Raw genomic sequence first — 12,778 nt, forward strand, 5'->3', positions numbered from 1 at the left:
TAATAAACATTCAGAGACAAATTCACAGAACTAGTTTTCAGACTATATAAGTTACCATAGTAAAAAATGCCTTATTATTGATACGAATAAGGTCTTAATTATTATGTCTCCACTCCAGGTGTATAGTCCGCCTTCCTCGCTGATGTTCGGTAACGAGGAGGAGGTGGGTCGCCGCGACACAGGCCGGGCCTCCACGTCCCCGTCGCCGTCCGCGTCCAGCTCCGACCACAGCGACCTGTCGGACGACGAGGCTCCTGGAGACGCCGCTGTGGAAGCCAGCGATACCCATCCACCACCCGTCAAGAAAAGCGTACGTTTTTATTAGATTTGCTAATAGTTTGGTTTTGTGTGAAATTTGTAGTCACTAGCAAGGGAATAAGTATGGGGTATTGTAATTGTCATTAATCATCACTTACGCTCAAATGGCACTGCACTGAAATGAAACAACCTGTAGCTGTCTTACCAAAATAATTGATAATGGGATATTCTTTTTTCTAGAACTTTGCTATGATGTGACGTTATTCTATATGCTAATGTGTAGTAAAGATACATAAGACGAGATAATTGCCTGATTAGACAAAGTTTAAGTACAAAAACGACCAAAAGTGATTTATTGAAACGTTAAGACGGAATTATCTCGTCTCGCGTCACGTATGTCCTTTGCACTGTGTAAGCTAATATGCGGGCGCGTAGGACACAGACAGCGGCAGCTTCGGTCGCGAGTCGGACTCGAACTCGACGACGACGCCGCAGACCGTGGTGCGGCGGCCGCGCCCGCCCGACTCCAGCGACTCCGACCGCGCACTCACGCCCTCGCACCACTCGCTGCACCACTCGCAACACAAAGTACGATACTCCATCCATCTGTCGTATTTACTAACCACGCTATGGATTATTCACTCAGTAAATGTATCTGATTGTCAGTAACGATAGAGAGAAAACTTAAACGGTTGCCAAATCACATAGCAAAGTCACACAGCTTAGTTCGCATAGTTTGTGGTCTGCACACACGTATGAAAAACTGCGTCGACTATGCGAACTAAGCTAAACTAACCTAGCTTAGCTCTTAGTCTGCAACCGGTTATAGAAAAAATATTATTATTATTTTTACTTCATGAAATGTGTTATTTACAACTGACTAATAAATGATACTCAAGTAATTTTAACAGAGTTTGATTAATATGAATTATGGCAACTCACAATTTTATACTCTGTGTAATTAAAATATTGGTAACTAATTATAACTTCCATATTAAGTTTGAGAATAATCTAAACATTATACCCTTTCACAACATTGTCAACATGTCTTCATAAATTGTAGAGCGTAAGCAGTGGCGTGTCCCGTCAAGCATCTCAGTCTTCACTCTTGGAACAGTTCGCCGCGCAGGCCAAGGAACTGGTGAGGGAGACAACACGACAGAGCAGTCAGGAGGGACTGCTCGCACACATGGACAAGGTGAGCCACAACCCAACAAACAATTCTATGTTCCCTTTATGTTCTTTCATTTGTGTACTGTGAATCGATGTTTTAATTTATCTTTAACACTACTTGTTACCTACTCAAACCAATTAAGAAGAAAGGAAAAGTAGCAGATGGGGAGGAAAAGAAAATGTTTGCGCCATTCGGTCAGGTATACATCACCGTGTGGAGCTAAGCAACAGAACGTAGAAGCTGCACACATACACACATACTCACACAGACTGTAGATGTAATATTAGTAGCTTGGTTAGCTGAAACGACTAAACATGTTGTAAAATACTATCGATGAATACGCTAGCTATAGATACAGCCATAAGCATAAGCCTTATCCAGTCTCTTCCTGCCTCATTACAATCACTGCATAGCATATCCCAGTTTTGAGATAGTGAGTAAAAAATATACTAGGTACTCAAAAATGTAGACTGAAAACCGTCCTACCTAAACCGCTTGTTTATTTCATTTTTTCATGTAAGCACTATAAAGTTGAAGCATAAAGAAGTTTTGACGTAGATAAGTTTCTTACTACAATCCTAAGAAATGCTTTAATGCAATCTGGAAAAGTCTCTAAATCTGTTCTCTTTAACAGCTTACATTGCACGCGAAAAAGGCAGCCGAGGAAGCTTCGAAGAGTATGCACGAAGCGTCCAAATCTGCTCTCGAGGCCAGCAAAACGGCTACAGCTGTCAGTAAGAACACTTTCGAAGATCTCACGTATGTTGGCAAGTCCACTCTCGGAGACCTTACCAAGAGCGCGAAAGAAGCTGCCGCCAAAAAGGGATTACTGATGAAGGTAACGTGCTTGTACCTATGGCAATAACTTTTTAATACATGACGTAGAATTTTTTATTATCGTGGTTCTCATATATTTAGTAGGTATGTTATTTTTCTAGAAAAATGTGATGCAAATAGCCCTATCTACACTACCACAAGCATAATATAGAGTCTTGATAAGTTCGGGTTCTTGTGCTCGATTCTCAAAAATCCTTTGTTACTATCGTAGGGTGAAAGCCAAGACTCAAACGGCAGTACATCAGGTCGCCGGGACTCCACGGCGTTACAGACTACCAACTTACTGACAGCTACACACCGTGACTTTTTCTCCAACATCAGTTCCGACCTCAACGGTCTGGCGGCGTCCACATCCAGCATGTTTAGCGACTTCTTTGGAAATAAAGGTAAGATATACTCGTACCCAACATTTGAAGACCATTTACCAAACATCAAGTAAATAAAACGATAGAACTCAGTAGAAGAAGTATTTGGTCATTTGTTTTTGCGCTATTTCCTTACTTATCACAGGGATAAGTTAAGCACAAAAGTGAGTAACAATGGATTTCAATGAACAGGAGCCAAGCAACCCAAGCCAGGCGAGCAAGGTCGCGGTGCGCCCGGCCCGGCGAGTAGTACGGGCGGCGGTGGCGGGGCGCCGCTGGCCGCGTCCTTCGGTCCGTTCTCGATGGGGGCGCGCGGCCTGGTAGCGCGCTCCCCCCTGATCCGCCACGCGGCGCCCGCGCCCCCGGCTGCACCCCCACACTCGCGCCCCTCTGCCAACACTGAAAACCAGGCTTTCCTCAATGATGTGAGTCACTATTTTACTAACATACATTTGACTGTACGGTTGGTGCGGTGGCTGGGCAACTGGCTACTGCGCAACTTGTTGCGGTTTCGATTCCCGTACGGAACAACTTTGTATAATCCACAAATTAATTACATTTTCCTGCAAGAATCAAACAAGGATTTTTTATCGTTCCTTCCTATTCATCCATATTTTGACAACTTCTGATCTACATCGAGATTGCTTATATAACCAACTTCAAAGTGAGCACTATCACATTACAGTTAGTCCAACACGTGCTCGAAGGTGAGGGTGTGGGGTGGTTGAAACTGAACCGTCTGAAGAAGTTGATGGAAGACGAGTCGTACAGGAACATGGTGCTCAGCAAACTCAACAGGAACTTCAATAGGAAAACCACACCCAACGACAAAGTTGATGATGTGGTAAGTATTTACAAAGCTTGGTTATTTGGTAACAAATGAGATAAAATTTATTATTAGGAGAGATCATTTATGGCATGATTTTTGTTTCTTAAAGTTCGTGAGCAAGCCGGTGTGGAAGGGAATGCTTAAGGTACTGCAGGCAGTAGTGCACGGGCTTGAGCACACGTATTCTAACTTCGGCCTGGGCGGCATGGCCTCCGTGTTCCAACTGGCGGAGATGGCCCACACCCACTACTGGAGCAAGGAGATCGCTGGCCTGGAACACGGCGGCATGGCTGGATCCGCGCTCATGGAACATTATGGAAGACAGGACCTCGAAACACCATCGTCTTCACCCTCGTCGAGGAAAAGCTCACAATCTGGTTAGTATTGGACTAGAGATGATTGATTGGTTCATTCGTGCCGGCCATTCAGAGCACCGAGCGCGCTCTTGTTTCATTTTCGTTTAACGTACTCGTAAAGCAATCTTGTACCAAGGGTACAGATTAGAAATCTTCCAGAAACCGACACAAAATAAAAACTAAAAAAAATCTGTCAACTAATCATTTATTTATTTTTTAAGCTATCTCTCATTTATCATATTAGACATCATGGTTAAAAGTCTATAACAAATCATTTTTAAATTTAGATGTACCAGTAGTAAACTATCCAGAAATGGATTCATCCGAAGCTCAGAGTACCACGGAAATGTTCAAAGATATGCTGAACCAGAAGAGAAACTTACTCTTCAGCAAGCTGACGTCTTTCGACTCAGATGTAAGTATAACATCCATGTTCAAGTGTTTCACTAAATGTTGCAAAACTGTTGCATGTTCTTGTCGCTCTATACTTATGTATGTGGAATCTGTAACTCAGTGTCTATATATAAACCTCCTGAAGATCTCGAGCATGACAGCTGTACAATGGAGTAAGACCGCTTGACCACCCTGTACAAACAAATCCTTTTTGGTGTTTACTTATAATCTTATTTATTACTCTCTTAAATCTATATCTACACACTCTGAAACTACAGGTCTGATTGGAATAATTAGTTTTGTGTTGGATAGTACATTTATCGGGGAAAGCTAAGGCTATAAAACATCATGCTACGATTAATAGGAGCTGAAGAGAACATGTAAAACCGCCCGGGAGTGATGAAGTACATTATGTTTATTGAAAAAAATAACAACACTTTTCCTTTATGCTTAATACAATGATGTCTGTTGCTATATCTACCTCTACATATTTTCAGCTCGACTTACCTACACTCTACACTACTACATTAAAATTATATATAATTTCAAAATTGAATACATTTACACCGTCATATTCTTATTATGATTGACTGCCTTTTTTAGGTAAATTATAAGACTAAGGTATGTTGTGTCCTGCATGGTTCTATAACATAGGTAATTAAGTACGTATCTACCTACTATAATATTAATGTCGTAGAATAATGTAACGAAATATTAGTTAACATGCTAGTTGGAGTTGTAAGTAAAATGTAACATGTTTCATGGTTACCACAAAAAGCACGCCACAAAGATCAACAGCCCTCATTTATAACAACTATTAAAGATGGTATTTTCTAACTCAGGAATCCTGTATATGTATAAGGATATTCTGTTCGTTTGAATTAATGTTGGTGGATTATTATCGGTGTGCTGTTTATCTTGTGTGAAGCGAGATGAGACATGGTACAGGCGGGTTGTTTGTGTGCGTGACAGGCCCCTCCCTCGTCGGACTGCTCGGCCGACGAGAGCGGCTCCATCACCACCAACCGAGCCAATATCTACGACCACCGCGCCTCCTTTAAGTCCAACCTCTCTGACACTGACGTCATGTTCCTCAATGTAAGTCCTAGTGCCATTTGTAGTCACCCGTCTTAGAGTCTTAGATGTTAGCAGAGCTTGTACACTGAAAGAAATAAACTAGCCGAACAATTGGAATATTTTAATCAAAATTTGCATTCACGGCTAGAGCTGCAGTAAATAGATTTGCATGATACATGTTTACTGTAGGCATATAAAATTTACTCAGAATTAACTATAGAACTTATCTGATTATTTACATAATTATAACAAATAATGTAGGTGGTAGTCTTTAAATGATTAATAGGCACACTTATGCTGAAATATATTTCATCTGACATGTGTTTAAAGCAGATACAAGAACAACTAGTTTTCGAGGAAGAACGCACAACGAAATCTAGCTCTTAGCTCATTCACTAACTAATGTTTTTGGCACGGCTTAGTAAACAAATGGAGAAATTAACATTAGGTAAAAAATGAATCTTAAATGTTATTAATGAATAATAAACTCAAAATATGCGATTTTGACATTCGCAATCAATTCATTCAATTAACTGCTTCACTAACATTGTGTATTTATCAAAATCTACTTCTATTCAAAATTTAAAAAACTCCATTGATTCTGGCCATGGGACAGAGGGAAAAGGGAAACTACATCATCACGTCACTCCATTTGTTTACTTATATGTTACCTACATGTTAACGTAGGTACTTATTAAAGCTATAATGTGAGCGGTTAATGTAGGTGAACCGCGGCATGCAAGGAGCGACCGGCAAGCCCCGCGCGGCCAGTGTGTTCTCGTCCAAGTCTTCAGTCAGCGGGTACCGGCCTCCCGTCGGCGTGCCCGTCACCTCACCCATCACCTCGCCTGACACCACGCGCACGTATCTCTACCAGGGACTCATTGGTAATATCTCAATCTCTATTTACATTCTTGCCTGTGATCATTTGTGTACTAAATTGGTACTTAAATAGGAAGTATGTTGGTTTAGGTATTTGAATTCTATTTTATTTCCGAATTCAAGGTAAGGAGAGATCAAATCTTTGGGATCAAATGCAGTTCTGGGAGGACGCGTTTTTGGACGCGGTGAGTCAGGAGCGGGATATGATCGGCATGGACCAGGGCGCCAACGAGATGATGGAGCGGTACAAGTGCCTGAGCGAGACGGAGCGCAAGCGGCTGGAGCACGAGGAGGACCGGCTGCTGTCCACGGCGCTGTACAACCTGGCCGCCGCCATGGTGCTGCTGGGCGGACAGCCCGACACCGTGCGCGGCAAGGTGCGCCGACTGCTCGCCAAGAGCCACATCGGCCTCGTCTACAGCCAGGAGGTCAACCATCTGCTCGACGTCGTGCATACGCTGGTAAGGAACACCACTTCATATCTTATATTAGGTACCTAGTGTGGTATCCACTGACACTGTAGAACACTACAATGGCAACTATATTTATAACCCCATAAGTTACCTTATTGTAGTGTTGTTGCGTTAACGTTACCTATAATTAAGCTCATAAATGAATAATAAATTGACAACTCGATAAATGAATCGACAACACATAATAGATTTTGATTACTAAAGCTTGCATAAAATAGCAAAACGTAAGTTTAAACTAAGAGTTTGCTATACGATATTTATGCAATTTTAAGAAAGTCATAGTATATCCAAATATGCAATGACATAGAGAAGATAGTAACATTGTGTGGTATCGCAGCACGGCAACGACATAGAGCTGAAGCCGCTGGGGTCGCGGTTACTGCGGCGCGCGTCGTTCACAGTACACGAGGGGGACGCGGCCGGCGAGCTGCGGTTCATGGAGGTGCGAGATGACGGCCTCGTCTTACGCTCCACGCAAGGTATACCCTTCGCTTCTTATTTTCCTTGAGACACATTTCCAATCCCATTGTTCTTCGTATCGAATAAGAAATTTGACTTATCTTCTTACTAGATGGCGCCTGCGACGCATTAAATCCTTTTATTATACTTACTTAATTCTAAATTCGTTCAAAAATTAAGTACAATCGTATCACTTAATTAAGTAGATTTTACTTTATTACTATTCTAAAGCCTTTAGTGACAGTTATGAGTCTGCAATATTTGAACTACAATTCCAGGTACCATCGTGGAGAGGTGGTGGTATGAGAGACTGGTCAACATGACTTACAGTCCGAAGATACGAGTTTTGTGCCTTTGGAGGAAGAACGGGGGCCAGACGCAACTCCACAAATATTACACGAAAAAGGTTCGTGGCTTTATGAGAAGTTTTGAAAACTGTTTTATAGTAGATTTTGTCGTAAAACCGGTTATATGTATGGCCGTATGCTAGTGTGTCTAAAATTTACCAAATAAGCCCAATTTGACTATTGATCTGCACATAATATCATAGATCTGATATCTGAAAGTTTGGTATAAAGGACTACCTTCTGATTGCAGTGCAAGGCGTTATACTACTGTATCAAGGAAGCCATGGAGAAGAGTGGACGACGGCAGGACGCGGCTGAGCTTGGTGGGGAGTTCCCCATACAAGACTGCGCTACAGGGGAGGGAGGGCTGATACAGGTGACTTATAACACATCACTATCGCCACTAAAACGTTCTTATACGAATGAACTGACATACAATTTTGTTTTAAGGACTCAATATTGGAACGAATAGAGAAAACATTAATGTATAACATTAAATTAGTTCTTCCAGATCTGGATGTATGAAAAAATTTTAGTCCCACAAAAAGATTTTCTCATACACCATGAGACAGACGATAAAAAAATAATACAATTTCCAAGCTACACATTCTATCTGCATTGTCAATACAATAATCACGAAATATGAGATATACTAACAAGTCTGACTTATAAAGGTTTGCATGGAAGGCGTCGGACTCCTGTTTCACCACAGCAAGGTATGTACCTACGCTTCGTTTGTGTGTCCGTTTATTTTTGTCAGCTTGTTTATGTTATTTGAATAATAAGTAATCCAAATGATGTGCCAAAACTTTAAACTGAGTATTGTTACATACAACTAGTTTTGGTATAATCATGTACGTTTGCCAGGTAAGGTATCTGTCAATGTTCATGCTTGATTTGGAAAAAGTTTCTATACAAGTGAATGAATTTTTCATGTAGAGTGTCGTACGACCGCGCAGTACGACAATCTATACATCAGCGTCCGCGCTGCCAATGCTTCATTGTATCAATATTGTATCGGTGCCGTTCGCGCGTTGTTATTATCGTGCCGTATATGAAGCTTATCTATCCAACAAGACAAATCTACCTTCTATCAATAAACAGGCACAAAAGAATAACGACTTTAATTTATTCATTAACAAATACAGTAAACAAGTATAGTTATATTTTAAGTCGATGCCCCACATAATGCCTAGTTTTAAAGCTCTCATCCTCATAAAACTTATCCGGACGCAAGGACCACTCAAACTTTCCTATTTGGATTTCTCTTCGATTTTTTCTCTTAATATTTTTATCATACTATATTTATATAATAAACCTATATCTTATTTATTTTATTTGATATTCAGGTGATTTTGCATTTACTAATTCCGTATTATTGTCGACAAAGCTTAGGTCTAATTAAGACCCAGTATTTTGCCCTTAAAATATCCTTATCTACTATTCGATGTAATAGTTTAGATTATTTTTTTACATTTAAGACTAACCGTTGTCCATCTGATATACGTTCTTATACTCCATACGACTTGTGCATGTGCTATTTGTCTGCAATCCCCGTACATCGCTGGAGTGCGTGGGCGCCGCTGAGCTCTCGCTAGGAACTTTTGAGATGGTCCTTGACACGCGCTCGGCCGCCAACTAATCTCATCTTTTTGTCTGTTTTACTCTCTCCGGACACGCCGAACACGCGCCGCTGCGCAAAAGGATTTCGAGGTACACTGTGGTTCATTCATAGTAATGGCTGGCTCTTACGATGATCGACACGACCTTTACGACCTTTAAGATTTAGTCACGGTCACCGTGAGAATCGCACCTAGCGATGATCGTTCGAGGTCGTAGGGCTTTACTTGTAGTTTTGAGGCTTACAGATTGTTTTTAGCCGTTGTTAGCGTTGTATTAGTTCTCCCGAGTGCGGCGAGCGCCGAAGCGCGCAGTCGTGCATGCACATAGACGCCCTTTGTTTATTATCTGTTTATATTAACGCACCCGACAGCTTGCATTCGTATCGTGGATCGTCCGGCGAGCGGTCTCGATTTTTCGCTCTCGCACTATGTGCCGAGATTTAGTTCGTACGTCCCCTTATCACCCGGAACCATAGCGAGCGTCCCGTCAGCGCTAAAGCTTAACGGACGCGAGTCACGAGGTCAGTCGTAGAGCATTCGCCATCTCACAAGTTCCGGTGCGGCCGCACCCGCACCCGCACCCGCTCCCTCCCGCACGCACCTGACCTCGCACCCCTCGCACCTCGCACTCTGCACTCCCGCCCCCGCCCCGCCCTCGCCCCACCCACTCCTCACCCTCGCTCTCTGCTCGATGTCTCACCTGCAAAAACTGAATCATGCCATTCTCATCCCGAAATCCGATGATTACCGGGATCGGACTGGACTTGAAACAATGTCATTTTCAGGGTAAACTAATAAATTGGCATGTATGGTTTTTGCACTCGGAAAATAAACGATACACTAACCGATGAACGATAGACAAGAGCGGGTTCTTATATGACGTTAGTGTATTGAGCTCCAAACCTCGGATGCATGTACTTGCATGACTTTTTTTGTTTTTGCGCTATAATTACTAAGTTAAAAAAATCAAACAAGAAGGTAAAGAATTACCAGTATTTATTGAAATTATTTTGTGTATAGAGCAACGTTTTGTGGTTCCATACAACAACAAATAAATGCTGATATTTTTTTACTTTTGGCATTTTATTCTTGTGTGTGTAGATAATGCTTACATTGTACTTAGATGTTAGAAAGCATGAAAGTAGTAGTTGTGTAAATATAAGCAAGTATAGGTATTAAATAATTTTCGTGCTATGTTTACCAAGCAAATATTTCTTTAATTACATATTTTATGTTACTTTATTGGTGGGGAGTTAATGAATTCTTAAGTAGTACTTAACTTACCCACTTACTGGATTTTTTTTCTGATTGTTAATGCACATCATAGTTATAGGCAGAATGCCAAAATGCTACTATATACTAGAGTATTTATACCTACACTCTATAATGAGGCAATTAAAAACGCTTTAAGGTTATGTTAGGATTGAGATCAGACGAGAAGAACCAGTGTAGCGTTATTTCAAAACAGATTTCTGTACTTACCAAACCTTTTCAAAATGTACCAAACAAGTAGCATCGGCAATTAATAATGTTAGCTTAATTGAGTCGTTTCATTTGAAGGAGTCATTGTGTTAAACATGTAAGATTTAAAAAATAAAAGGAAAACCTTTTCAAAATTAAAATAAGTTTATTGAAGGAACAGATGATGCAACGTGAAATTTATGTCGTTGTTTCCCCGCGGCGAAACGACTTGTAATACGGAGTACTTTCAATACACAAAAGTAATGTTACTTGTAGGCGCTATTCGGATCTTACGAGCTACCCACCGACGCGACGTTACCTTTACTTTGTGAAATATAAGGCGTGATGTTTTGATGATGTTGGCACTATGAGTTCGTATTCTCTTTCAAAGTTTTTTTTTACAATGGTTCGTCGATAATTTTTTGTAGCTATTCTATTCCCATAGGAAAGGAAGAATGATGAAAATAGGGAGTAGATAAGTGTTGCTACTAGGTAGTCTCGTTTGACCTCAACCTAATGCTGCAATCAATGTGCGCACGTCTGTTACAAAATATATTTTACATTCAGCAATCATAATAAATTGTAAAATAACCTCGGAATCACGTCTGTGTTACAGTTTTTCGTGCGGCTGGATCACATTAGAAAATGCTTCACGCAGAATGGCGGTATCTTCGTTTTAGAAGAATTTAGTAAGTATCCGAAATGCGAATCTCCACCTTTTTGGGATCTATCAAAATACCTCAATAAGTATTTCTTGGTATAATACGCTTGCAGATATTAGGTAACATTATTTTTTATTACAGATCCAAAAACAAGGCAGATTATTCAAAGGAAATATAAGTCTGTAATGGTAAGTACTTATCTACTACAGAAGTTATAAAAAAACCTTTTTTTATTTTCTTTTTGTTTTTTGTTTTAGTGTGATTTATTATGTTATTATTTTATGTTATGTTGTAGGCAGAAAAAGTAGTGTTTGATCTCCATCGTTTCTTCTCGTTGTGGCTTTCCCGTTACTTTGTCGAGACCAGTGGACATGAATTGAATTATACGCCTTGTGTTTCATAGCTCTTACCCTACCGTAATCAGCGATGTACGTACACACGTGTTGTTTTATTGCTTTGTGCATGTAAGTTCAATCTGTTCATTTCCTGCACGCATGCTTTCTACACCCATGCCTTCCTTTAAATCAACTAAATAACAAGATATTTCACAAGGTGCCGACTGTAAACATTCTTACCAAAATTGAGAAGCGCTTAAAATAGACATCAATCATAATCAATTAAATAAGAACGTACCCAATATAAAATAAGAAGGTATACATATCATATAAAAGGTATCCTATACATATCGGATGTTCATTGACCATGGCCATTTAACACAATAACACAGAGGTGCTTTGATTTTAAACCATACCTTAAATAGTAACTTTATATTCTGAGTAACTATCTTAATAACAACGCTTAATTTAAGCCAGATCTAAAAGCAAATATTTCGAAAATAGATGAAAAAGTGTTAATATAAATTTAAATTATCTAAATTACAGGCGGACCAGATTTGCTATGCAGTACTTTGTGTGTTCTCGTACTTCGCGGCTGGTCAGGAGCAAAAGAAAGCGATATTAGAGCAAGCAGCACGTGTACCTCCCGCTAGCCATGACGCTCTCGCCCCCACCAGTCCCGTACCCGACACCGACACTCGCAGGCGGACCAGCCCACAGGTTTGTTACATCATAATAATAATAGCTCTTAATCCTCAAAGGGGTTATTTTATAAGTTATTAAATAAATAAATGTTCGCATGCAACACAAAACAGGTAGAGAAACGATCACCCGTTAAACGTACGAGCGAAGCAAGGTCTCCAGTTGGAAGGACAGAACCTAGCGTCTCAAGAGAAACGGCAGAGCGACAGCAGGTCCGCGGACCTTCAGCTGTCAGCTCTCCACCGCCAGCAGAGCGGGGCGGCGGCGGCGGCGGCGGCCGGGCCGAGCGCGGCGCCGACGCAGGCGTGCAGCGCACCGACAGCCTGCCGCCGCCGCGCCGCCCGCCACCGCCCGCACTGCCCCCGCTAGCACCGCGCCCCCGCCGCCGCCGCGCCCCTCCCCGCCTCCGCGCCCCCCATCAGCTCTGCGCAGCCTCACCAACGACTGGCGCGAGCGCATTCACACGCCGCGCCCGCGCGCCCGCCTGATCCGCCTCTTGTGAGTTTTCCACACTAAGTCTCATCTTCAATATAAAATAGTAACTAT

The 12,778-nt window shown here is 41.4% G+C and overlaps 1 protein-coding gene across 14 annotated transcripts in view; it reads left to right on the forward strand.

Moving 5' to 3' along the window:
- Positions 1 to 12,778, forward strand: part of LOC118263581 (MAP kinase-activating death domain protein) — a 29,074-nt gene that overhangs the window by 14,364 nt on the left and 1,932 nt on the right. For 4 of the 14 annotated variants that reach the window (XR_007707289.1, XM_050705360.1, XM_050705364.1 and 1 more), the window contains 22 exons: positions 119 to 310; positions 694 to 846; positions 1,322 to 1,456; positions 1,575 to 1,631; positions 2,067 to 2,270; positions 2,481 to 2,655; positions 2,827 to 3,059; positions 3,320 to 3,478; positions 3,573 to 3,840; positions 4,107 to 4,234; positions 5,185 to 5,310; positions 6,014 to 6,176; positions 6,295 to 6,632; positions 6,982 to 7,123; positions 7,382 to 7,509; positions 7,701 to 7,826; positions 8,125 to 8,166; positions 9,155 to 9,163; positions 11,150 to 11,222; positions 11,337 to 11,383; positions 12,077 to 12,250; positions 12,346 to 12,730. Coding sequence is in view for 13 of the 14 variants with exons in the window: in XM_050705360.1 (XP_050561317.1) it covers positions 119 to 310; positions 694 to 846; positions 1,322 to 1,456; positions 1,575 to 1,631; positions 2,067 to 2,270; positions 2,481 to 2,655; positions 2,827 to 3,059; positions 3,320 to 3,478; positions 3,573 to 3,840; positions 4,107 to 4,234; positions 5,185 to 5,310; positions 6,014 to 6,176; positions 6,295 to 6,632; positions 6,982 to 7,123; positions 7,382 to 7,509; positions 7,701 to 7,826; positions 8,125 to 8,166; positions 9,155 to 9,163; positions 11,150 to 11,222; positions 11,337 to 11,383; positions 12,077 to 12,250; positions 12,346 to 12,720 (3,447 nt within the window). In the remaining variant the exon portion in view is untranslated. Of the gene's footprint in view, positions 1 to 118; positions 311 to 693; positions 847 to 1,321; positions 1,457 to 1,574; positions 1,632 to 2,066; positions 2,271 to 2,480; positions 2,656 to 2,826; positions 3,060 to 3,319; positions 3,479 to 3,572; positions 3,841 to 4,106; positions 4,235 to 5,184; positions 5,311 to 6,013; positions 6,177 to 6,294; positions 6,633 to 6,981; positions 7,124 to 7,381; positions 7,510 to 7,700; positions 7,827 to 8,124; positions 8,167 to 9,154; positions 9,164 to 11,149; positions 11,223 to 11,336; positions 11,384 to 11,490; positions 11,624 to 12,076; positions 12,251 to 12,345; positions 12,731 to 12,778 lie in introns of those variants that run through there. The other 10 variants (XM_050705365.1, XM_050705369.1, XM_050705361.1 and 7 more) reach the window with 9 other exon arrangements.

This window comes from Spodoptera frugiperda, chromosome 27, assembly GCF_023101765.2.
Source record: "Spodoptera frugiperda isolate SF20-4 chromosome 27, AGI-APGP_CSIRO_Sfru_2.0, whole genome shotgun sequence".
In the NCBI taxonomy this organism is placed as follows: domain Eukaryota; kingdom Metazoa; phylum Arthropoda; class Insecta; order Lepidoptera; family Noctuidae; genus Spodoptera; species Spodoptera frugiperda.